General features: G+C 40.2%; 1 protein-coding gene and 1 non-coding gene across 3 annotated transcripts in view; both read right to left on the bottom strand.

The window, feature by feature from the left end:
* GMDS (GDP-mannose 4,6-dehydratase) overlaps nt 1-2,978 on the bottom strand; it is a 644,323-nt gene extending 641,345 nt beyond the window's left edge. The window contains exon 1 of one of the 2 annotated variants that reach the window (XM_086706440.1): nt 2,678-2,978. In XM_086706440.1, the coding sequence (XP_086562566.1) occupies nt 2,678-2,779 (102 nt within the window). In that variant the 5' untranslated portion in view covers nt 2,780-2,978. Of the gene's footprint in view, nt 1-596; nt 630-2,677 lie in introns of those variants that run through there. The other variant, XM_086706441.1, reaches the window with a different exon arrangement.
* Nucleotides 2,979-21,727: 18,749 nt separating this feature from the next.
* On the bottom strand, nt 21,728-21,834 carry LOC112853807 (U6 spliceosomal RNA). The gene has a single exon (XR_003222934.1). It is a non-coding gene; the product is annotated as a U6 spliceosomal RNA (small nuclear RNA).
* Between the last annotated feature and the right edge of the window lie 4,093 nt (nt 21,835-25,927).

The following is a 25,927-nucleotide window of genomic DNA, read 5'->3' as shown; positions in this document are numbered from 1 at the left end:
GTTTTTCTTTAAGGTGATTTAATGAGGTAAAAACTTGAGAAAATGATTCACAACTACTGTATTAAGAATATGCAGGAGGGCTGAAGCTAGACTATGAAGCCTGATGATAAATACTAGAGATGATAAATAGCAGACAGGGCACCATGGCTATCTGCATTCATTCTCAAGTGGGAATTTGGGACAACCCATCTAAGAGCCCATCATGGCACAATGACACGAATGCCCTAAGGGCAATGGTGTCTGCCTCATCTTCTTGAATCTGAGACTTCTTAGAGTAAAACAATCTCTCTTTCTCCCTCACTCTCTAACACACACACACACACACACACAAAACTGTATTTTAATTGTGTGTAGCTTACCACAGAAGTGTGTTAACAAAATGGGTCTAAGCAACTTCTCGGTTCAAATCTCAGCTCTGACACTCATTGGATGTGCATTCCCAGGGAACATTCTTAACCTTACTTAGGTAGGTGTAAATTGGGAATAAAAATTGTATCTGCCTCTAAGGTAGGGATATAAAATGTTTGCAGAGTGGCTCAGTAAGCTCTCACTGAATATTATTTTTAAAATGAATAATAACGTATAGATTTTCAGACCTCTGGTATTAACTCCATAGTCCTCTGGAGTTCCTTAATACCCAGGTAGGGAGTCACTGTCCTAGAAGATAAATGCAAAGTATAGCAGGGCATTAAATTCCATTAACAAGGACTTACATGGCAATACAGAGTTCAACATTGTGCCAGGGGCTATGGAAGCCAACACAACAACCCAACATGGAAAGGAATAATGCAGAGGGTGAATGTTGGAGGAAAGCTTAAAATGCTGGTGCTGAGAGTAAAAGGAGCCTGAAACTCAAGCAGGAGTTTAAAGTCAGAAATGAAGTGATGAACCAAAAGTGTCTGGCCAGGGCATACCATGCTGAACACATGTATAAGAAAGACTCCCCTGTGGCAGCCTACAGGACAAACTACAGTGGGGGCCACTTCTGCTCCTCCCTTGTCACTCAGTACCAACCAGATGACTGTGTTCAAAGCTCTCAACAAGGTTTTATTTCTAACCTGCATTGATTCACAGTGTTGGTCACTCAAATTGGTATAAGCCATACCAACAGAGTTACATTAACAGCTTAACTAATTTCTTAATGGTACTAAAAAAAAAAAAAATCTCTACCTTCAAGAGTTCATATAACCTTAGTAAACATTTGACCTTCAGATCTAGTATAAGAAATTGGAAGAGTCCTCACCATTAGAGAGAAAAAAAAAGTATGTAGGCCGTGACCTGGAAGCATATGGGCCCTTGACTAATTTAATGGTTCACTTCCTCAACCTCAAATCCTTGTCCTACACACCTCTTCAACCAGTTTTCAAACAGTTGTTTACTGTAATTAGCTTAAACAAAGTAAGATGCACGAATAATCAGAAACTAATCAGATATCCAGTAGTTAAAATTGTCTAATATTCTTTGACTCTACATCTGGCCAATTCCAACTTCTTTTCTAATGCTAGAGTGCTTTGTGAAAAGAGTTTGAATCCGAATTAGACACTTCTAGTTGTTTGATTTCAGCAAATCAAACCCCCATGCCTCACTTTCCACATCGGTAAAGTGAAGGTTAAAAAAAAAAATCCCCTTCAAAGAGTACTTGTAAAAACTAAATGAGTTAATATTAGTCAAGTGATCGATACATAATAAACACAACATTTATTAGCTATTATTATCATCTTCATTACAGAGTAATATTAGCCACTACCAGGAAATCTCCAGAAATACTATCTACAAAAATACATGAGCAAAATTATTCCATCACCAGTGAATCTCACACAGCACAGTCTGGTTAGATACAGTGGTCGGGTCCTACCTGTTGCAACATCTCTAAGAGATGACTGTCAGGAACAGTCACGCTCAGTCTGCATATGGGGGTTCCAACATGCAGGACAGCTCCTCATGATTATCTCACTCAAGGAACTCCTTTTATTTGAAAATAGAACCCTAGCCTAACTTTTGGACCAGTCTGTCACATACACTTCAAATGTGTTAACATGAATTTCAGGAGTTTGTTGTACTTAAAAAGGTTTTGTGAGGTGTACTCCCCAAACAAAAACATTTCCTGGTCTGTGGCCCCACGGCACTACTTTATTTTGTCTTTTCGTCTGGAAATCTGGTTGGGGGGAACGAAAAGAGCAAGAACTCCCCTGCTTCCCAAGCATTAGCAGGTAAGTGGCCTTGGCCCTTACACGGAAATACAGCAAGTTGACTCCACACACACACACTCTCTCTCTCTCTCTCTCTCTCACGGAAAACCAGTCCCTTTCCCTCCTCCAGCACTAGGATCTCTAAAGAACTGAATTGGAAGTGCACCCTAGAGGGCTTGGAAAAACAAGCGCTCCAGTCGCCGGCAGGACAGGTGAGACAGCGTAATCTTGCTCAGGTTTGAGGACCACATCCCAAGTAGAACACACGCCCCCACGCCCCCAAGGTAAGCCTAGAAGCATCCAATGTATCCAGGACACTCTCCACAAGACACATCTTGTCTCCGAGCTCTACGACAAGCCACATCGGAAACCTTCCGGGATGCCCAGAAGGCTGTTCCTGGAAACGCGGGCAGCCCCGAGCGCGGGGCAAGGCGTACATGTGCCCCGGCAGCAGCAGGCCCGGCTCAAACCCCCTCCTCGGCACTCACCTGGCCCGTGATGCCAGTGATGAGCGCCACCTTCCTGGGCTTGCCCATCTCGCCGTCCCCGGAGCCCCGAGCGCTGGGGCAGCGTACCGCCGCGTGTGCCATGTCGCTACGGGCGTGCGGCAGAAGGCTGGGCGGAGCGGAGGCCAGTGGAGCGGAGGCAGCGGCGCCTAAGGGACGTGGGGGTGTGCCCGCGCGCAAGTCTCCTCGCCCAGGCTGCAAGGAACTAGCGCACCGCGCGGCCCGCCGCCACAATCTGACAGGGGCGCTGGGGAGGCCGGGCGGGGAGGGCCGGGGGCGGGCCGAGGCGGGCCCCACTGCCGGGCGGCGGGGCTGCGGCCTGGCGGGCGCCGCGTCATTCGCGTCAGCCCGCGACGCTCCCTCTGCGCCCGCGGCAGGCCCCGCCCCCCGCCGACGGCCGCAGCGCCACGCCACGCCCCCTCCGCTGCTGGCCGCGCGGGCTCCGGGGGTGGGTTGGGCCCCGGAGGGGCGGGCTGGCAGCTGGGCTGTGTCTGCTCTGTCCGGGTTCTGGAAGGGAACTGTTACCAGGTCTTTACGCCTGGCCAGTCCCTTGGCAAGGCCTGGCGTGGAGAGGTCGGGCCGTCAGTGGCCTAGACTTCACCATCTTACCCTCCTTGGAACCCCTATCTCTTGTCCTCCGCCCCTCTGAATCTCCCAGGAATGCTAATAGTTCCAGAGGATGCTGAGAGAAAGCATGGACTGACCTTTAAGTGAGGAGAAAGCCTTGAATTCCAAATCTAGGCGTCACAGGGCCTGGGGCCATTAGCTTTGATAAATAATTTATGGAAACCTGTTGCAGTGCCTTTTGATGAGTTTGGTTTTATGTGTACTGAAAGCACTAGCGTTACAAGGACCCTAAATGGTGTCACAGATGTGAGTTAAGACTAACCTCACCTGTATCCTGGCTTTCTGGCTCTTCTCATATTTCCCTGAAGCTTGGAACCAGGCACAAAGTTCCAAGTAACTGGATTCAAAGTATTCTAGTTCAGAGGTCTGGCAGAGTACAAGTAAGTCTGGCCTCACTCATGTGCAACTTAAGGAAATGTTGAAAAGACTGCAAGGTCCTATAAACCTAGACATGGCCAATTTCAAAAAAATAACAATTCAAATGCAAGGTGGGGTCCTAGCTTGATGTCTGCTGAATTGGCTTCCATATGGCAGCCGCACATTGGGCAGAGAGAAGAGCAGAGGTGACTCACACACTGGGAGGGCAGCAGGTGTGTGTACCTAAGCAGTTGGCTGGAATCCACAGAAGAGACAAAAACTTCCCTGTCTCCACTGCTCTGCTTATCTGCAGCTATTCCTCTCTGCAGTAAATCACCTCGGATCATCACTCCAAATCACAAAGTGAGTGACTAGAGAGTCCCCAACCTATCATGCAAGTTATTACAGACCTCAAATCCCCAAATCAGAAAAACTCAGGTTTAAAATAAAAATCTGTTTGTGGCAGCTGGGTGGCTCAGTCGGTCGAGCGTCCAACTTTGGCTCAGGTCATGATCTCCCCGTTCCTGAGTTGGAGCCCCGCATCAGGCTCTGTGCTGACAGCTCAGAGCCTGGGGCCTGTTTCAGATTCTGTGTTTCCCTCTCTGTCTCTGCCCCTGCCCCTCATGTTCTGTTCTCTCCCTCAAAAATAAACATTAAAAAAAATTAAAATTAAAATCTGTTTGTCCCCTAAGCTCCTCAGGAATACTCCTTATCTTTATAGATAGACTTGTCTTTGGTTTCACACTTTGTCCCTCATCTGTCTATTCTATACATAGAACTGAATAAATGTGTATTACATGCAATAGTAGAAGGCTGCCTCTGAATGGTTAATGAAGAGGCCCTGATGCACAAGATAGTGAACACTTTCACTTAGGGGAACTTACTATAAGCAAGAAATGTCTTTGAAATCTACTAAATTATCTTGAAAACATGTTTGTTTTAATATAAATATACTTTCAAATACATTATTTAACATTTTCCCCAAAATTGCTGAACAAAAATGGTTACTCAGAGAGGACCTACCAAGTTTATCCTGCAGCTGTGAGACCTCCTATCACACCACTGAATACTGAACATTTGCCTTTTCTAGTATGACAGTAGAAGTATAACAATAGAAGACCCATAGAAAATTGATGATGTTGTAGGTCCTATAAATAAAATAATTACAAAATATTGAGGGAAATGGTAGTTCTGAGACACAGTGAAAGGTTGAAAAGTGAAGGATATTTCCCTAGAAAACTTCTCTGAAGAAAGGTGGTAGGGCTGTATGTTGGTTTCCTGGGACTGCCACAACAAGTACCACAGACTGGGTGGCTTAAATAATACAAATTTATTTCCTCACAATTCTGAAAATCCCAAATCAGGGATTGTCAGGGTTAGTTTCCTCTACAGTTTCTCTTTTAGCTTTTTATGGCCATCTTCATGTTCACATAGCATTCTCCCTGTACATGTATCTGTGTCTAAATTTTCTCTTATAAGGACACCACTCATACTGGATTAGGGCCCACTCAATATGACCTCATGTTAGCTTAACTACCTCTGCCATGACCCTATTTCTAAATTAAGTCATGTGCTAAAGTACTGGCAGGGAGGTTGTCTGCAACATAAAATTGAGGGGAGGGGAGCACACAATTCAACCCCATAACAAGTCCTGTCAACTCAAAACAAATCTCTGAGGAGGATGTGCTACTTAGTGGATAGTAATAGCTCTGAGTTCAGAGGAGGTATTCACTGGCTGATTTGGTTCCTGGTGAGAGCTCTCCATCTGGATAACCAAGGGCCATCTTCTTGCTGTGTCCTACATGGTGAAGAGAGAGACATCATCTCTCTCCTGTCTCTACTTATAAGGGAAATAATCTCATCATGAGATCTTCACCCTCATGATGTAATTACCTCCCAAAGGCCCCCGTCTTCAAATACCATCATATGGTGAGTTAGGGCTTTACCATATGAATATTGGGAGGATTCAATTCGGTTCACAGCATCAACCATTCTATACTTAATACTTAATATGCTTAATAAGTATAATTAATATGCTTACTATGCTTAATAAGTATATTTAGTACTCAATACTTAATATGCTGAATAAGTTTTTTCACATCTTTATTACTTGACATTGAGTAGACATGAAGTATTCAAAAATAAGACCTCTGCTTTCACCTCCAAACTATCTCTTCTGTTTTAATCATTCTTTCCTTTGCTTTTAACCTATGGAACATTTGTAATATTCTTTCACCATACATCAGGTTAGAAAACCAATGATAATGACTAGAATGTATTAAGTGAGCAGTAAGATGTGCCAAGCACTATGCTATATCTCCTTTATAATGATCTCTGTTTGATAGAAAATGGGGACCAGAAAGGTTAATAAACTTGCCTAAGGTCACATAGCTAGTGGCTGGTTATGGTAAATATCATGATTGACCCTTTCAATCCCCATTCCATTTACTACCTGTAAAAATTGAAGTGTTGGGCGCCTGGGTGGCGCAGTCGGTTAAGCGTCCGACTTCAGCCAGGTCACGATCTCGCGGTCCGTGAGTTCGAGCCCCGCGTCGGGCTCTGGGCTGATGGCTCAGAGCCTGGAGCCTGTTTCCGATTCTCTGTCTCCCTCTCTCTCTGCCCCTCCCCCGTTCATGCTCTGTCTCTCCCTGTCCCAAAAATAAATAAACGTTGAAAAAAAAAATTTTTTTTAAAAAAATAAAAAAAAAAAAATTGAAGTGTTAAAGCCCACATTTCCCAGATCATTTTGCATCTGATATTTTGGAAGCAAATTGAGTTCACAGCAATCAGATGTGTTCCCCCTCTGTCTGGTAGGTTGAGGTAAAACAAAGGCCATCTTTCTACTTCTAGTCAAACTAACCTGAGAATTTTGGCAACTAGACCCCAAGTTTGGGTCTAGTCACACAAGTTTCATGAGTACAACAGCCAGTAGGGTGGCAGCAGCAGTTTCCTAAATTCTAGCTTGGAACTATGGTGGTATGCCCTTGACATCAACAGCCCAGCGATGGTTCCCTGGCTTCTGTTCCTCCATCCCTTACAAAGAAGTGTTTGTTTGTTTTTGAAAGTTTATTTCTTTATTTTGAGAGGGGGGAGGGGCAGAGAAAGAGGGAGAGAGAGAATCCCAAGCAGTCTCTGAACTGATAGTGCAGAGCCTGACATGGAGCTCAAACCCACAAGCTGTGAGATCATGACCTGAGCCAAAACCAAGAGTCAGACACTTAACTGACTGAGCCACCCAAGCACTACCACCCTTACAAAAGAAGTTTTTGTTTTTGTTTATTATGTAATTACTGATCCAGAACACTGCTTTTATTTCCAATGAAATATCCCAATTTTCCCTTCATGCCTTTTTTATTAAATTATGGGGAAAAATGGAAATAAGATTCTTGTTTATTTTCTAATAGTACTACTGCTCCATTTGTTCCCTTTCTATATGGGTGAAGAAGAACATGCAACTCGCTGAAGACCTCCAATCAGTAATCCAGAGGCTGTCAGTGTTTGGGCCAATTAAGTCAGTCACCTTCTGTGGACGGCAAAGTGCTAGCATGGTGTTTGAAGACCTGACTTCAGCTTGTAATTCTGTGAATGCTTTTCAAAGCAGGACCCCAGGCACGATGTTTAAGTATTCCTGGCAACAGCATTTCATGTCAAAAGATGTAAGACTTGCTATGACCCAAAAAAGTTTTTAACTGAAGTTTTTATTGAGATAATTGTACAATTCAAATATATTTGTAAGAAATAACACAGTGTTATCCCATTTACCCTTTACCCAATTTCCCTCTTTGTCACCTCCTCAGAAATTGCAGTGCAGTATTATAAGCAAGATATTGACATTTATACAATTCACTGGTCTTATTCAGATTTCCCCCATTGACTCATTTGTGCATGTGTCTGTGTTAGTGTGTGTGTTTATACAATGCCTTTTATCACACATGTTGGTTCATTCATCAACCACCAAAGTCAAAGTACTGAGTAGTTCTGACATGGATGCCTCATGTTGCCCTTTTACATCACCACCCCTAATCCCTGGAAACTAATCTGTCCTACACCCCCAAAGTTTTGTCATTTCAAAAAGTATCATACATGGAATAATACAGCTTGTAATCATCGGGAATTGGGGTTTTTTTTCACTCAGTTTAAGTCTCCTGGAGATGCATCCAAGATGTGTGTATCAATAGTTTGTTTGGTGTTCTTATTGTCGAGAATTATTTCATGGTATAGATGTACCATAGTTTGTTTTGCCACTTACCTATTGAAGGATATGTGGGCTGTTTCCAGTTTGGGGCTGCTACATATAAAGCTACTGTAAACATTCATGTACAGGTTTCTGTGTGAATATAGTTTTCATTTTGCCCAAGAGTCCAATTGTTGCGCTGTATGCTTGTTTACCTTAAAAAAAAAAAATGCCAAACTTGGTCTTTGCAAAGAGTTTGTAAACAAAATTTCTTGCACTCTTTTTCTGCTTGAAATATCTAGGGTAGTGTCTGTGTCCCACTCTACACACTGACTGACACAGCAGTAGAGACAAGACACAAAATCCAGACTCAGGGCTTGTAACCAAAACTGAAAGACTAATGAAATGGTTACTTGTGTGTGAATACGATTGAAAGAGAAGCACTGTAATAGGGAAAACATACAAGGGAGAAGTGGAGACCATTTTTCCTTTTTACCTTACCTCTACTTCAGGATTTATACCAGTTTTCCAGTTTAGGAAACAAGCAGAATAGAAGTAGTGACTTTTTACATTAGATCTTATAAAATCCAACTCTATTGGAGATGGGACAACTTATGATCTCTGTTTTCCACCATGTTTCTCTTTGGAATAATACTAAATTGTGTCAGTCTCCTTTTTTAGAATTCATGGCAAAAGCAACAGAGTTTTAGAAACAGAACTGGAAGGTGACGAGATAGCTCTGAAGCTTGTAAGGACTTCCTGAAATCTGTCACCTCACTTTGGGATTATTCCATTCTACTGATGAAATCACACTACGGCGATTTTTTGGACTGTGTTCGTAGAAAAGGGAAAGGGTTTCAAAATAACTGAAGACATGTATTTATCATATCCTCACTCTTGTAATTTTCTATCACATAGCTCTCTGTCTTCAGGCAAATGAGTATTAGAAGTATGAGTTCCAGGGGCGCCTGGGTGGCTCAGTCGGTTAAGCGTCCGACTTCAACTCAGGTCATGATCTCGCGGTCCGTGAGTTCGAGCCCCGTGTCGGGCTCTGTGCTGACAGCTCAGAGCCTGGAGCCTGTTTCAGATTCTGTGTCTCCCTCTCTCTCTGATCCTCCCCTGTTCATGCTCTGTCTCTCTCTGTCTCAAAAATAAATAAACGTTAAAAAAAAAAAAAAAGAAGTATGAGTTCTGGGCCCTGGATGTACCTCTGTCTTTAATAGAGCATGTGTGCCTAAACATGTTGTCTCTACCTCCTTTGCTTTTTAATTTCCAATTTTTTTAGTTGGACTAATAGTTTTCAAGCTAGAAGAGCTATTTATTGAGAAAGTTTTCCACTCTGGTAATCTGAGTTTCCTAATTCACGAAACCCAGGATCAGAGCCTTGGGATCATTGCTGTGCTGTCTAATTAGAATCTCCACTCGATGCATACAACACTGTTTTTCCATTAGTGGCATCAAACCCGGGAGGAAAGTATGTAAAGCTTTAAGTCTTCCTTGGCTTCTATTTTCAGCATTCTCCTCTCTGGATTTGAGAATGCATATGTGCTCACTACTCTCTTTATGATATTTCCTAAAGACTTGCTCAATAAAAAGTGGATCTCGAATAACACAAAACACTAAAGATGAGGTAATACATTATTCCTTCAATTAGATGATGTAATAAAACACCTTTGACTGCCCATGGATAATTTCCAGTTCCTGACTACTAGTCTGATCCTTATAATATGTCAAAATTGCCTCAAGGTTAAAATATAGGCCTCATTTTTAATTCTATCTTTATTTTTAATGTTTATTTATTTTTGAGAGAGAGAGAGAGTGGGGGAGGGGCCAAGACAGAGGGAAACACAGAATCTGAAGCAGGCTCCAGGCCCTGAGCTGTCAGCATAGAGCCCAGTGTGGGGCTTGAACCCATGAACCATGAGATCATGACTTGAGCCGAAGTCGGATGCTTAACCAACTGAGCCATCTAGGTGCCCCTTTAATTCTAAGCATTCTAATTCCAGAGAAACTTTATCCTTTTATACTAACATGTTTAACATATTCAAGATGCTGTCATAAATGTCAAACTCAAACAGAGCCCATTTCAACTAGTAACGGCTTTCCATCTTCTAGTACCTATATGACTAGTAAAGGGCCTGGCTATGAGCCTAATATATACAGGTAACAGATGAATGCTAGGGATTATACAGTCAAGCACCACAAATCCTATGCATTAGAAAATTTGCTATACCTCCTTAGAGGAATAACAAAGAGAAGGTAAAAAAATTTTTTACAATGTTTATTTTGAGAGAGAGAGAGAGAGTGCAAGCAGGGGAGGGGCAGAGAGAGAGGGAGACACAGAATCCGAAGCAGTCTTCCAGGCTCCAAGCTGTCAGCACAGAGCCCAAAGCAGGGCTCAAACTCACGAATTATGAGATCATGACCTGAGCCAAAGTCAGATGGTTAACGGACTGAACCACCTAGGTGTTCCACGGCAAAGAGAATTTTTTATCCTAATGAATTTTTTTTAATAGTCTCCTCCTTCTCACCAAGAGAGAAATTCTTCAATCTCTGGGAGGCAAGCCTTAAGGATGCCTCACTCTAGGATAGAAGGAGGGCTAAAGAGCATCTGGATTCTGTCCCACATTGTGTCCCAATTATTAGTGAGAAGACTCACTGCTGATGTGATAGTAGTTGAGACCATTAAATAATCCTCAGATGCAGATCAGGGGTAATTTGTCCCAAGTTCTCAAAGCAAAGTGTAAGCACCTAAAAAGTCAACTGCTCCTCCAGGAACCTCACTGAAGAGCAGTAAGCACTGGTAAGGACATAGCCTTCAGCTGCCAGCAAGCAGTGGCGATAGTTGAGGCAAAATCAGTATCATCTGTGGTCTTGGCACGATGAGTATGGCAGCAGGTAATCATTATGGCAGAGATTATGGTTTGACTTCAAACATACAAAGTATTCAGCAAGTGTTCAGGGAACAGAGCACCAGGAGGTGCATGTTGATTAATCTGAATCATCATAATTCCATTCTTAGTTAATTCCATAGTTAGTGAAGGATTGGCACAGGCAAGTAATACAACTCTACCCAACAAGATGTGATGGGTATAATTGTTCTGCTGTTGAGTCTCCCCTCCCCACCTCCATGGGAGATATCCTCAGGTTAGTATTGGTGGTATTCTACCTTTCCTGGAAGAGACCCAACCAAATCTTGCCTGATTACTGCACGCAACAAACTGCAATTTGTTGTGTGTGTCAGTAGTTTGAGCAGGGTTCTTCTGGGCAGTCCTGCTCTTCGTGATATCATCTGGGGTCACTCACTGGTGTTGAGATGACAGCTACTATGGCCTAAAGGGTCCAAAAAGTCTTCACTCACAGTCTGGTGCCTTATCAGGGAAGGCTGGAAGGCTGACATCAGCAGAGAGTTCAGATGGCCAGGACATTCTCTACATCTGGCCTCTCTATGTGGTCTCTATACATGGTTCTTCCAACATGGTAAACATCCTACACAGTGGTTCAGGTCTAACAAGAGTATGGGTTCTAAAAGACCTAGGAAGAAACCTCAAGACTCATTTTGATGGCCTTGAAGTCTCAGAATATCATTTCTATCACATTCTATTGGTCAAAGCAAAACAACTGAGTAAGCCCAGCCCAGAGTCAAGTGAAGGGAGTTAGATTCCACCTCTTGATGTGAGAAGCAGCATGAATGTGCAAAGAGGAATTGATGGCAGCCCTCTTTGGAAACTGTCCACTTCAGGTCATCCTTGGGCCATTCAATTCACATCCCTTTCTCAGGCAAAATACACTCACTCCATGTGTTAGTTTTATATTGCCGTGTAGCAAATTAACACAAACTTAGCTCTGAAAACAATACACATTTACTATCTCACAGCTTCTGTGCTTAGGAGTCTGTGACCAACTTGCCTGGGTTCTCTGCTCAGGCTCTCACATGACTGTAACCAAGGTGTCAACTGGACCATGTTATCATCTGGAGGGTTGACAGGGGAAGAAACTGCTTCCAAGTGTTTTAGGTGGGTGGCAGAATTCATTTACTTGTGATGTATGACTGACAACCCTGGTTTTTTTCTAGCTGTCAGAAGAAGCCAACCTCAATCCTGAGAGATATCCTGCAGTTCCTTGCTTTGTGGGCTTCCTCAGTGAGACTGCTCACTTCTTTAAGCCAGCAAGAAGAAACTCTCACTTCAGTACGCTACAATGGAGTCTTATTTATACATAACCTAAACATAACCTAAACATCTCATCACCTTTGCCATATTCTGTTGATTAGAAGCAAGTCACAGATCCCACCCTCACTCAAGGGAAGGGAATTCCATGAAGTCATAAATATCGGGAGATGGACATTATTGACCACAGTGTCTGTCTACAACCCTCTCTCTTTGGAGGCCCCAAAATTTGGTGTCTTAAACAAAAAAGCTATTATTTGCTTTTGAATGGGCTCTGATGGAAAGTTTTTACTTAAGATCACTTTTCTGGTTGCAGTCAAATGGCATCTGGGACTGGAATCATCTGAAGGCCTAATGGTCTAGAAGTCCAAGATGCCTTCTTCAATCACGTTTCATGCCTGGTTGGGGTAACTAGCATGCTAGAGCCTGGCTGGGCATTTCTGTCTCTCCATGTAGCCTCTCTATGTGGCTACCTTGAGCTTCCTCACACTGTGAGAGTCTCAGAGTAGTCAGACTCATTGCATGGCAGCTAGTTTCACAAAAGTGAACATTTCAAGAATCCCATGCAGAAGCTGCAAGGTTTTGTATGATGTAGGCTCATGCAGGAGCCATGCAGGGTAACTTCTGTCACATTCTATTGAAGAAAAGCAAGTTGTAAGAGTTATAAGGTCAGTCCAGGTTCAAGGGGTAGGGACTACAGCAGAGCATGAATACTCAGAGTCATGGCTCAGTCAGAGAACCATTTGTAGAGACTAACTATTAAAACCTAAAATATGGTGGGGCGCCTGGGTGGCGCAGTCGGTTAAGCGTCCGACTTCAGCCAGGTCACGATCTCGCGGTCCGTGAGTTCGAGCCCCGCGTCAGGCTCTGGGCTGATGGCTCAGAGCCTGGAGCCTGTTTCCGATTCTGTGTCTCCCTCTCTCTCTGACCCTCCCCCGTTCATGCTCTGTCTCTCTCTGTCCCAAAAATAAATAAACGTTGAAAAAAAAATTTAAAAAAATAAATAAATTTAAAAAAACCTAAAATATGGCAACCTGGAAAATCAGCATAATTACTTTACATTGTTTCAAAAACTTTCTTTCACAGGCATATCACCTACATCCTGTCCAGATTCCAGATATAATTTTGACTAAACAACCAATGCCATGTAGGTGCATTATCCTCTAGTTATTTAATGACCAGGCATCAAACACACATAGTCACCCTGAAACTGTCTAACTATGGCAAGCTATGGATATGCCATCATCCATTATCTTGGATAGCTTGATGGAGTCTTATACAAGACTAAGACATCAGAAAGATCTGCTGAGAACTTCTGGAAAGGGTTTTCCTCCTGAAAAGAAATAGGTGAGGAAAAACTCATCTTTCTGCTTTTGACGATTGTGATGTGAAGGCTTGATGCCTAGAGTTGCAGTAGCTATCTTGTGATTATTAAAAGGAAGTCAAAATTGTAGAGAAGCAACTGAAAACTGCTGAGCAACTGTAGTAACCAATCCTGAAACTTCTTAGCTCCAGTCTTCTTGTTATGTGAGATGGAAAGTTCCTTATCCTATAAACTACTTTAAATGAGTGTTCTGTTACTTACAACTCAATGTATTCTTATTAATACATATCTCCAGGCCACCAAATAGTGGAAAGGAAAGGAAAGGAATATAGTGCAGAAAAACCTTAATGGCCACTAGGGCATACTGCCAAAGAAAGTTGAGCCTTTGGAGCTCACTGGTTGGGAACCTACCCATTTGACTATTCTTCCTGACGCAGTGTCCTGAGAGAACAAGTTTGTTGTCTTGTTTCCTTAGAGATTTTTTTAACCCTTTCTAATCCTTAATTATTCTCCCCCTTTCTAAGGCTGGCTTCATGTTGGAAAAACAAGATTATATTTTAGGAAATGTATCCTTAATTATAAAAAACCTGGTGTTGCCTCCAACTGTTCCACAGATTATTACTAACTCCAGAATTAGAATCAAATGACCTTTTGTGGCCAGAATATCAGTCTCTTAGCACCTTAACCAAGTACCACACACTTGGTGGCTTAACACAAATTTATTTTCTCACAGTTCTAGAGGCTATAAGTATGAAATTAAGGTGTCATCATAGCCATGTTTTCTCTGAAGGCTCTAGGTGAGGATCTTCCCTTGCCTCTGCCTAGCTTCTGATAGTTACCAGCAATCCTTGGGGTTCCTTGGCTTGAAGATAGAGTACTCCAGTGTCTGCCTCTACAATCACTTGATGTTCTCCCTGTGTGTGTCTGTGTCCAGATTTCTTTCTTTCTTTTTTTTTTTAAGGACAGTTATACTGGATTTAGGGTCTATTCGATTCCAGTTTGAACTCATCTTAACTCAATTATATCTGCAAAGACTCTGCTACCAAATAAAGTCACAGTCCCAGGACCTTTGAACATGTCTTTTGAGGGGGTGCAATTAAATCCACAAAAAGTACTGGTGATGAGTCTATTAAAGAACTCATGTGATACTGAACATCATCCTTAATTGGAAGATTCTAATGAAGTGTTGGCAGCACAAAAGATAACAGCATAAGGGCAGATTTGGAACAACTGAAATTATTTTATTTTTTTATATAAAGCTTGTCTGTTTGTTTGTTTGTTTGTTTGTTTATTTATTTATTTATTTATTTTGTGAGAAAGAGACAGACAGAGACAGAGCTGGGGATAGGCAGAGGGAGGGAGAGAGAGGGAATCCAAGCAGACTTCACACCTGTGTGAAGCCTGATGCAGGTTCAATCTCCTGAACCATGAGATCATGACCTGAGCCAAAATCAAGAGTCAGATGCACTTAACTGACTGAGCCACTCAGGTGCCTCTGGAAAAGGTGAATTTAAATAGCGAGATGATTGGATGGTGAGGAAGGAGAATGTAAAAGAGTCTGGGTAAAGTTATCTGAAGAAATAGAATTCTCTTGGGTGGCCAGAAAAACCATGTGGGAAACAATAAAGTCTTTCATTTATCCAGCATTTACAACTTGGCAGCCATGAATGAAACACTGCATGTATTGTTTCATTATTTCTCATAACTCCTAAAAGTAAGAAGTATCTCCATTTTCTAGAAAAGGAAGTTGGAGCATAAGGAAGTTAAATAAATTGCTTGACGTTTACTTAGTAAATAAAGTCAGGACCAGGAATAAAATTCAGTTTTGTTTGACTGCAAAGTCCATGCTCTTTCCAGTCACAGAAGTCATCCTGCACTGAGTCAACAAATACTTATTACATGCCTACCATATGTCACATACTGGACCAGAGAGTAGGTGCCAATACATGCTGCCAAACTGCCTTCAATAAAAGTAATCATTGTTTACATTTCCACTCACAGTGCATAAAAGTATTTGATTCTCCAGTCCCTTCCCCAAACTGAATATTCAATCTGGAATTCTTCAAAATTTGATAGTATCAGCAGTACCTTGTCTTAATTTGCATGTTTTTGGGTATTAGTGAAGTTAAACATCTCTTCAAATGATTGTTTTACCATTTTTATTCATTTTTCTCTAAATCACCTTGTCATATATTTTGTCCATCCATTTCCTATTGGGTTTATCTTCTTACAGACTTATGAAAGATATTTATGTATGCTAGATAGTAATGATCTGTTTATTTTTTTAAAGTTTATTTATTTATTTTGAGAGAGACAGAGACAGTGTGAGTGGGGGAGGGGCAGAGAGAGAGGGAGAGAGAGAATCCCAAGCAGGCTCCGTGCTGCCAGCGCAGAGCCGGACATGGGGCTTGAACTCATGAAACTGCAAGATCGTGACCTGAGCTGAAAGTAAGACTTGGTTTCTTAACCGATTGAGCCACCCAGGAGCCCCAAGTTCTGTTATTTTATATATTATAAATATATTACTTTCATGACTTTCAGGAGATGGAAATTATTGACCCTAAGGTCTGTCCCTAGGGTCCATTTCTTTTCATTTCCCTCTATTTTTAGTAAGTAACTTATGCAAGTATTCTTCACAGTAAGATTATAGAACTGTTCTGCTATTTTTTCTGTTTATATTGTTATATAAAATGTAATAAAATACATTTTTTCTCAAACAGATAGCCAATTATCTCAAAACCATCTATTGATAGTCTATTTTTCCTTTGTTATATCTTAAATTACAATTTAGACATGATTCTTATACTAGAATCTCATTTGTTTTGTTGATTTAATTATCTATTCCTTTTTCAATGCCAAACTCTTTTAATATAATAGCTTTATATGTCATAATATTTTCCTCTTTATGAGTCTTTGTTTTCCAAATTTCTTTTTTAGTTCCACACATTTTCTCTTCCTGGAAAATATCAGAATCCTTTGTCAAATTCTTTCCACTGAGACTTCTAGGGGGAATACCATTAAATTTATAGATTAATATAAAATATTTATTTCTTTATAATATTGTTTCCTACCCTTTAACTTAGGACTTTAAAGTTTTAAGGGTTTTGTCACATAGTTCAGATACTCTTCTTATTAGATTCATACCAAGGTTTTATAATTTATATAGTTATTCTCACTGGGAGTTTATTTTTCCTGATATTTTCTAATTGGATACTGCTTAAAAAATAGAAAACCAAGACACAATCAATTTCTATATCTTGATTTCTTTTCTTCACACTATAGGGTTTCACCATAATCTGTTCTTCTCTACATAGTCATACATCTATATGAAAATAGGAAGAGTAAATGCAAATGTCAAGGGATTATGAAAGGGAAAAAGTCCAAATTATCTTGGGCCCTAATAGTCCCAATAATGCTAGTGTAGACAAAGATCTACCATATTAAGGCAGTTTTATGATTGAGAGCCTTGGTAAAGGGAGCATGCCAGCCACATAATGAAGCCTGTAGGGTACATATATCTGCTATTTTCTCACTCTTATAAGTAGCTGACAAATGCAGATAGAACAAAAAGACAAACAGCTTTCCCACCAGTGATTAAAAATCCAGCGTGTTTTGGGATGGCATGAAGCCTTGGGATTCTAGATATCTTTATGTAAATGAATGGAGTCCAAATGAAAAGGTTAGAGCCCCTACTCATGCATGGAATCAATGCACAAGAGAATAAAAAGCAGAGTCTTTATGTGCTGCTAGGGCCTGGCTCTCATACCTGTATGAACATGGGTTGAGCTTGGATAAGACTATCCTAAGAAGGCCCAGGAAATAAACCGTCCCCACTGTATCAAAACTGGGATTGATGGAAACTATCAGTCAGTCAAAGTATTTGTTGAACTCTCGCTGTATGCCTAACTAATGGTAAAGAAAACCACATCTGAGAAGGCTTGGTGAAAACTCTAGAGGTAAGACCATTTACCTATCTCATCACTCTTCAAGCCAACTTCTCTCCTCCAAGGTAATACAGAACAGAACCTTTAGTAGGATGACAAAAGTTCTGTCCTTTCTCTTTTTTCATACCACCTGAAAAGAATCTCAAGATGGTGAGTGGAGAGAGCAGAAATGGGAGGAGGACAAAAGAGGGAGGTGGGTTGAGGTGGGTGGAAGATGAAGGTGGGAGGAAGGTAGTGACAGGAGTCAGACCTCCAATATGTAAAAACAAATATATATGTTGTATGTTTTTCTGGAGGAAATGTAAGATACACATACAGTCACCATTTTGGACCTGTTTCTTCCAAGTCTTAGGAGATATTGGGTTTATCTTTGGAGGACTTCATACATTCCCATAATTTGGATAAGGATGCTGACTTGCAAGGGCTACATACAGAAGGGTCTTGTGTCTGCCTCCAAAAATAAAACACTGATGTGCTTTAGAATTGTAGGTCATGTTTTATTCAGGACATCAGAAGTAAAATACTTGAAATAAGAGGAGTTACAAAGCCAGTCACTCTCCCTACCTCTGAGAGAAGCCACAGGTGAATGAGGTGTGATATGGGAAAAAGCAGAGATATCCCCTACTTATCCTGGCACTAGCTCCTCATTGAAAGGGAGAAACACTTCTAAGTGTGAGAGTTGGTGAAGCTATTCAAATAATTCCTCACCTAGTCTCCTCATCAACACTCTCCCAAGTTCAAAGAAAAAGCTGACAGTAAGAATTTAAAGGACAATACCCATCCAAGAGATCCAAATAAAAAGCCACCTCATAAATTTTAAAAACAATAATAAAAATTAAAAATAACAAGTTTAAAAAAGGAACCTCATACTGAAGATACAATAGTGCATTCTCAAGAACAGCAGCGACCACAGTGAGATTAGCAACAGCAACATCAATTACAGCAGTAATAATGACAAAAAGTAGACTGGTGACCTCTATCAGAAATGGACAGATCCAGCATGCAGAAAATCAGTAAGGACATAGTTGAGCTCAACAACACCATCAATTAATTGGATATAATTGACATTTATAGATTACTTCATCCAACAACAGAAGAATGTACATTCTTTCCCAGTTCACGTGAAACATTCACCAACATAGAGTATATTCTGTGCCATGAAACACACCTTAGCAAAGGTAAAACAGTAGAAGTCATGCAATGTCTGCTTTCAGAGTACAATAGAATTAAGCAAGAAATCAATAACAGAAACAACTGGAAAATCCTAAAACATGTGGAGATTAAGCAACACACTTCTAAAGAACACATGGGTCATGGATATTAAAAGCATAATAAAGAGTACTATGTACAAGTCTATTTCAAAAAATTTGGCAACCAGATGAAATGAACCAATTCCCTGAAAGTGAAAATCTGCCAAAACTTACACAATAAGAGATAGTCATTTTATTTATTTTTTTTTTAATTTTTTTTCAACGTTTTTTATTTATTTTTGGGACAGAGAGAGACAGAGCATGAATGGGGGAGGGGCAGAGAGAGAGGGAGACACAGAATCGGAAACAGGCTCCAGGCTCCGAGCCATCAGCCCAGAGCCTGACGCGGGGCTCGAACTCACGGACCGCGAGATCGTGACCTGGCTGAAGTCGGACGCTTAACCGACTGCGCCACCCAGGCGCCCCAAGAGATAGTCATTTTAAATAGGTTTATATTTATTAAAGAAATTGACTCAATAATAAATAAGCTTCCAAAACAGACCCAGGGGGGTTCACTGGTGAGTTCTACCAAACATTTAAGGAAGAAATTATACCAATTCTCTACAATCTCTTTCAGAGGATAGAAACAGAGGGAATACTTCCTAACTCATTCTATGAGGCCAACATTATTCTAACCAAAATTTGCAAAGATATTACAAGGGAGAAAAAAATACAAAGCAATACTTTTCATGGACAGGGATGTAAAAACCCTCAACAAAATATTAACAAACGGAATGTAACATTCTTTTTATAAAAAGAATGATATACCACAACCAAGTGTTATTTATCTTAAGTATGTAAGCCTGGCTTGGCACTTGAAAACCAAATTAATGTAACCCATCACCTCAGCAGGCTGAAAAAGAAAAATCACATGATTATATCAATAGATACAGAAAAATCATTTATAATAAGCCAAGCTAATGCAATAGGACAAGGAAAAGAAACAGAATGTAAACTGATTGGGAAAGAAGACGTAAAACTGTCCTCGTTCATAGGTAACATGATTATCTATGTCGAAAATCCAAAATAAAATTGACCAAAAAAAAAAAAAAAAAGCAAACACAAAAATCTCCTGGCACTAATAATCAATTATAACAAGATTGCAGAATACAAAATTAGTATCCAAAATATTAGGAAATAGAAATATGTTTTTCTATATACCAGCAATGGATAAGTATAATTTGGAGTTAAAAACACAATACTATTTACATTAACACCCCCTAACATGAAATACTTAGGTATAAATCTATCCAAATGTGTGTAAAATATATGTAAGGATAACTATAAAACTCTGACAGAAGAAGTCAAAGAAGAGCTAAATAAATGACATGTATTCCATTATCATGGATAGGAAGACTCAATATTGCCAAAATGTCCGTTCTCCCTACTTGGTCCATAGATTCAATGCAATCCCAATCAAAATCCCAGCGAGTTATTTTGCTGATATTGACAAATCAATTCTAAAGTTCATATGGACAGGGTGCCTGGGTAGTTCAGTCAGTTAAGCATCCAGCTCTTGATTTTGGCTCAGGTCATAATCTCTTGGGTTTGTGGGTTCAAGCCAGGTGGAGCCTGCTTGGGATTCTCTCTCCCTCTCTCTCTCTCTGCCCCTCCCATGCTTTTGCACTCTCTCTTTCTCTTTCAGAAATAAATAAATAAACATTAAAAACATTAAAGTTCATATGGAGATACAAAATACCCAAAACAGCCAACACAATATTGAAGTAGAAAAATAAAGTTGGAAGACTAACACTATCTGACTTCAAGACTTACTTCAAAGCTACAGTAATCAAGACAGGGTGGTATTGGAAAAAGAAGAAACAAAAGATCAATGGAACAGAATAGAAAGCGCAGAAATAGATCACATTAATAGAGTCAACTGATCTTTCACAGAAGAGTGAAGACAATTCAGTGAAGCAAAGACTATTTGTCTTTTCAACAAATGGTGCTGGAACAGCTGCAGATTCACTTGCAAAAAGAAAGAAAGAAGAAAGAAAGAAAGAAAGAAAGAAAGAAAGAAAGAAAGAAAGAAAGAAAGAAAGAAAGAAACCTAAACACAGTCTTTATACCCTTCCACAAAATTAACTCAAATAGCGTATTGACCCCTAAATCTAAAATGAAAAACTATAAAACTCCTAGATGATGATGTAGGAGAAAACCTACATTATCTACTATCTAGCCCTGTGCGTGGTGATGACTTTTTAGATACAACACTGAAGGCACAATTCATGAAAGAAATAATTGATAAGCTGGACTTCATTAATATTAAAAACTTCTCTGTGAAAGATAATGTCAAGAGAATGAGAAGACAAGCTGCAGACTAGGAGAAAATATTTACAAAAGATATATTTGATTAAGGACTGTTTTCCAAAATATACAAAGAACTCTTTAGACATTAACAATAAGAAAACACAACCCACTTAATGAATAAGCCAAAGATTGGGACGTCTGGGTAGCTCAGTCAAACATCAGACTTCGGCTCAGGTTATGATCTTATGGTTCATGGGTTTGAGCCCCATGTCGGGCTCTGTGCTAATAGCTCAGAGCCTGGAGCCTGCTTCAGATTCTGTGTCTCCCTCTCTCTCTGCCCCTCCCCTGTTCATGCTCTGTGTCTCTCTCTCAAAAATAACCAATCATTTTAAAAAATTTTTTAAAAGATAAGCCAAATATCTTAACATACAGGTCACCAAAAATACAAATCACAAATATATATATAAAGATATGTTCTACATTATAGGTCACTGTGGAAATGCAAATTAAAACAACAATGAGATACCACTATACATCTGTTAGAATGGCCCAAATTCAGAACACTGACAATACCAAATGCTGATGAGGATGTGGAGCAACAGGAACTGTCATTCATTCCTGATGGGAATGCGAAATAGTACAACCACTTTGGAAGATCATTTTGCCATTTTTTACAAAACTATATTAACTCTTACCAGCATTCACATTAATTGCTATTTACCCAAACGAGTTGAAAATTTATGTTCACACAAAAACTATACATGGATGTTTACAGCAACTTTATTCATAATTGCCAAAGATTGGAAGGAATCGAAATGTCCTTCAGTAAGTGAATGCATAAACTGTGGTTATCCCAGAAAATACAGTATTATTTATTGCTAAAACAAAATGAACTATCAAGTCATGAAAAGGCAGAGAAATCTTTTTTTTTTTTTTTAAATTCATGGAACGCTTCACAAATTTGCGTGTCATCCTTGCACAGAGGCCATGTTAATCTTCTCTGTATCGTTCTAATTTTAGTATATGTGCTGCCAAAGTGAGCTCCAAAGAGGAATCTTATTAAAGAAATGGAGTAATGGATGTTAGTAAGTGAAAGAAGCCAATCTGAAATGACTACATATTATATTATTCCAACTATATGATATTCTGGAAAAGGCAAAATTGTGGTGACAGTAAAAAGATCAGCGTTGCCAAGTATTGTAAGGAGAGGGGTAAATAGGCAGAGCACAGAAGATTTTGGCGGCGGTGAAACTACTCTATGTGATACTATAATGGTCGATATGTCATTAAACATCTGTCTAACCCCACAGAATATACAACACATTCATTACATTAGAGTGACCCCTAATGTAAACTATGGACTTGGTTTGATTATGATATGTCAGTGTAGGTTCTCATTGATTGTAACAAATACACCACTCTGGGGGGAGGGGAGTGGGGGTGCTGGCAATGTGGTAAGGTATGCATGTGAGAGCAGAAAGTATATGGGAAATCTCTATATCATCCTCTCAATTTTTCTATGAACTTAAAAGTTGTCTTAAAAAAAGCCTATGCTGATCCCAATAGTGGCAGAGATGGCAACTGTCCCCCAAAGTCTCTAAGTGGCAGAAGAACATCTCTGACCATGGGGGAAAAAATAGAGGCTGCCAAAAACAATTCATGAATCAGAGAATACTCTGAACCCTCTAAAACCCTCTAGAACCCTCTCAGAAAAGGAGAGTGACAAGGAAATTTGGGATCCCATTGCTGCTGTTGGATGGGAGCCAAGGGCAAGAAGTCACACTGATATTATTGTCTTGTTGCTGTTGTTATTGTTAACCCCAAGTGTTAACTACCATCCACCCCTGGCTGTGTAGCCTAAGAAAGCAAAAGCTACATGCAAGGAACACTTGTCACTTAGGAAAAATAAGATTTCAATGGTTTAACAGATGTAGAAGTATTGGCCATGAATGAATACTTGTTGGGATTGGCAAACGAGTACATGGAAATTTATTAAAATTATTTTGTGTGTTTTTGTAGATGGTGAAATTCTCCATACCCAAAACAACAACAATAAACAACTCCTCTGACATGGTGATAATTGTTATGTTGGAATGGCCTAGCTATGCCCTCTAAGCTTCCAGCCTTTGCTACTGATGGAGCACTCAAATAACGGTGACAACTCATTGAAAGTCTAATGCAGGACATTATGTCTGCATTGGTGCACAGCACAACCCCCTTTTAGGAAGCTCTTAGAGAATTTGACTCAGTTCTGAAACCTAGTGGTTTACTACCACCCTCCTCATTATTTGGAGACAGCTGGCCTAGAATGGAGGCCTGTCTGACATGCATCCAGGGGTTAGTTGCAAAGCTGGAACCAAGAAATGATGGTGGATCCCTCTGCTGCCTTGAGAAGGTGTGTTCATCACTTTCTCTGACAGTGTGTTCATCATATGGGAGCTGGAAACAGACAAGACCCCACAGAGCCCAAGAACAGAGCGAAAGAAGTGAGAAGCCTGATTCTTGCTTTTAGGCACAGTAACCCAGCAACTCATCACCAATCATGATCATACTCATTGCACCTCCTCCCTTGGCATGGAGTGAAAAAAGAGGTAGAAGTACAAGTCAAAGGTTTCCTTCCAACATTTCTCCAAGGAGGAGAAGGGAGAAGACAGAGGCTTGGACTAAAATTCTGTCCATCCTTTGGGTAGAGACAGAAACATCGGACAATTAGTTTACCTAACAAGAAATACCATCAGAAAAAAACATGGTCTTAGTAGGAAGCAGCTTAAGAGAGCAAAATGTATTCTATGAGGATGCAGAATATCTGAGATTGCAAACCTGCCTGGTTCTATAATCTAAGGAAAATTTCTGGTTCTCAATTGCTTTATAATTCAATAGAGAGGATTTTCTTCCCTTCCCCTTCCAGTCCTCCCCGCCCCCTTTTTTATGTTTATTAACTTATTTTGAGAGGCAGGAGCAGAGAGAGAGGGAGAGAATCCTAAGCAGGCTCCACTCTGTCTGAGCAGGGCCTGACATGGGCTTGATCCCAGGAACTGTGAGATTATGACCTTAGCAGAAATCAAGAGCCAGATGCCTAAACAAGTGAGCCACCCAGGTGGCCCCCTCCTTCTATTTTACAAGCACAGAGACTAAGACACAGGGCTTGCCCTCAAGGAGCTGAAGTCTTAAGGGGCTGGCAACAAATCACTGTTTTAGGTCTATTCTAAAATCTGTGATTATTAAAAAGTATGGTCTACTTTTTGATAAAGCCAGGTTTCCCTTTCAGTTATAATTAATGTTGGGAGAAAGAATTTCCTATCCCCTTCAGTGTCCTTGTAGCCTGACTAAGAACCAAATTGACAAAAGACAGATTAATCAGAGAAAATCAAATGTAATTTCATACATACGGGGAATCCACACATGGAAATTCCAGACAGTCAGGCAAAGTGAGGTTTTTATGTCATTCTGAACTAAGGAGAAAGAGGTAAGGAGAATAAGGGACTTCAAAGGGAAGAAATGCAATTCACAGAGAGATGTAAAAGAGTAAATGTTTTGTAAACAAATGATTGCTAGGCTATTCAGAAACAATAGGACACAGAAGACAGGGATCAAACTGACTGCCCTGGGTTCCTCCCTGTCCATCATACCTAGTTCATAGTATAATATAGTTACCTACAGTGATAGCACTCTTCCTGGAGTTGACCCTCTATCTAAATTCTTTTTAGACAGTTGTGGAGGACAAAAAGAGCTTTTCCTGAATCTACTGGGTTTTGATTTCTTTTTAATTCAAAATAATCTTTCTGTCAAAGTGGTCCCCACATTAGCATGAATTCAGATCAACCAAGGCATAAATTGGACCAAACATTAATACTGTGTGTTGAAATCCTAAAATAAGAATGTTACTGGAACTTTCCCTTATATATCTTCCAAGTCAATTCTGACAAAATTGAAAAACTCATCAATACTGTATTTAAACAACAGGATTTCAAATAATAACTGTAGCGAGTAATAAATCTGACCTAAAATATGAAAAATGGATACTTTAATAATGTCTTTATTTTGTGTTTCTGGTTAATGTGTGCAATTTTGTGATTTATAATAAATACATATCTGGTCATTGACCAAAATATATTTCTCATATATATTTGGTCTTGGTTCCATGGTTCCTGGCTCAAAGCTCCTAAAACCATTGCAATTTCTCGAACAATAAGAGCAATGGGAGTATCTTTTCTCATAATATTTGGTCTCTTGTCTTTTGTTCTTGAAATCCACTTCTGAGCCATAAAATTGAAATGGGCTACTTTGTTATTTATAACAAGCCCCTTGCCACCACAACAGAGTTTATGTTGATGACGTGACTTTGGAAATTACCTAAGGATGATGACTGGTTGCCAGTGGAACCAATCTGAATAGAGGGTTGGAACTTTCAGTCCGACCCCTTGATTTCCAGGGAGAGGAGCAGGGCTGGAGAAATTGTGGTTTATATACACAATGGAGTACTACGTGGCAATGAGAAAAAATGAAATATGGCCTTTTGTAGCAACGTGGATGGAACTGGAGAGTGCGATGCTAAGTGAAATAAGCCATACAGAGAAAGACAGATACCATATGGTTTCACTCTTATGTGGATCCTGAGAAACTTAAGAGAAACCCATGGGGGAGGGGAACAAAAAAAAAAAAAAAAAAAGAGGTTAGAGTGGGAGAGAGCCAAAGCATAAGAGACTGTTGAGAACTGAGAACAAACTAAGGGTTGATGGGGGGTGGGAGGGAAGAGAGGGTGGGTGATGGGTACTGAGGAGGGCACCTTTTGGGATGAGCACTGGGTGTTGTATGGAAACCAATTTGACAATAAATTTCATATATAAATAAAAAAAAAAATTAAAAAAAAAAAAAAAAAAAACCTAAAAGGATGGGTTCAGAGAGCTTCCAAGTTGGTGAACACATGGGAATTCAGGGAGAGTGATGCATTTGCAGAGAGCATGAAAGATCTCCATACTTTGCCCTATGCATCTCTTCCATCAGGCTTTTCCTGAGTTATATCCTTTTATAACAAATCGGCAATCTAGTAAATAAAATGTTTTCATGAGTTCTGTGAACTGCTCTAGCAAACTGATCAAATCCAAGTTGGGGATCACTGAAACCCCTAATCTATACC

The sequence above is a fragment of the Puma concolor genome, chromosome B2 (genome assembly GCF_028749965.1).
Source record: "Puma concolor isolate L17-30 chromosome B2, mPumCon1.1.hap2, whole genome shotgun sequence".
Lineage (NCBI taxonomy): Eukaryota > Metazoa > Chordata > Mammalia > Carnivora > Felidae > Puma > Puma concolor.
Note: the sequence above shows the minus strand (reverse complement) of the source record. Positions and strands in the feature narration are given on the sequence as shown.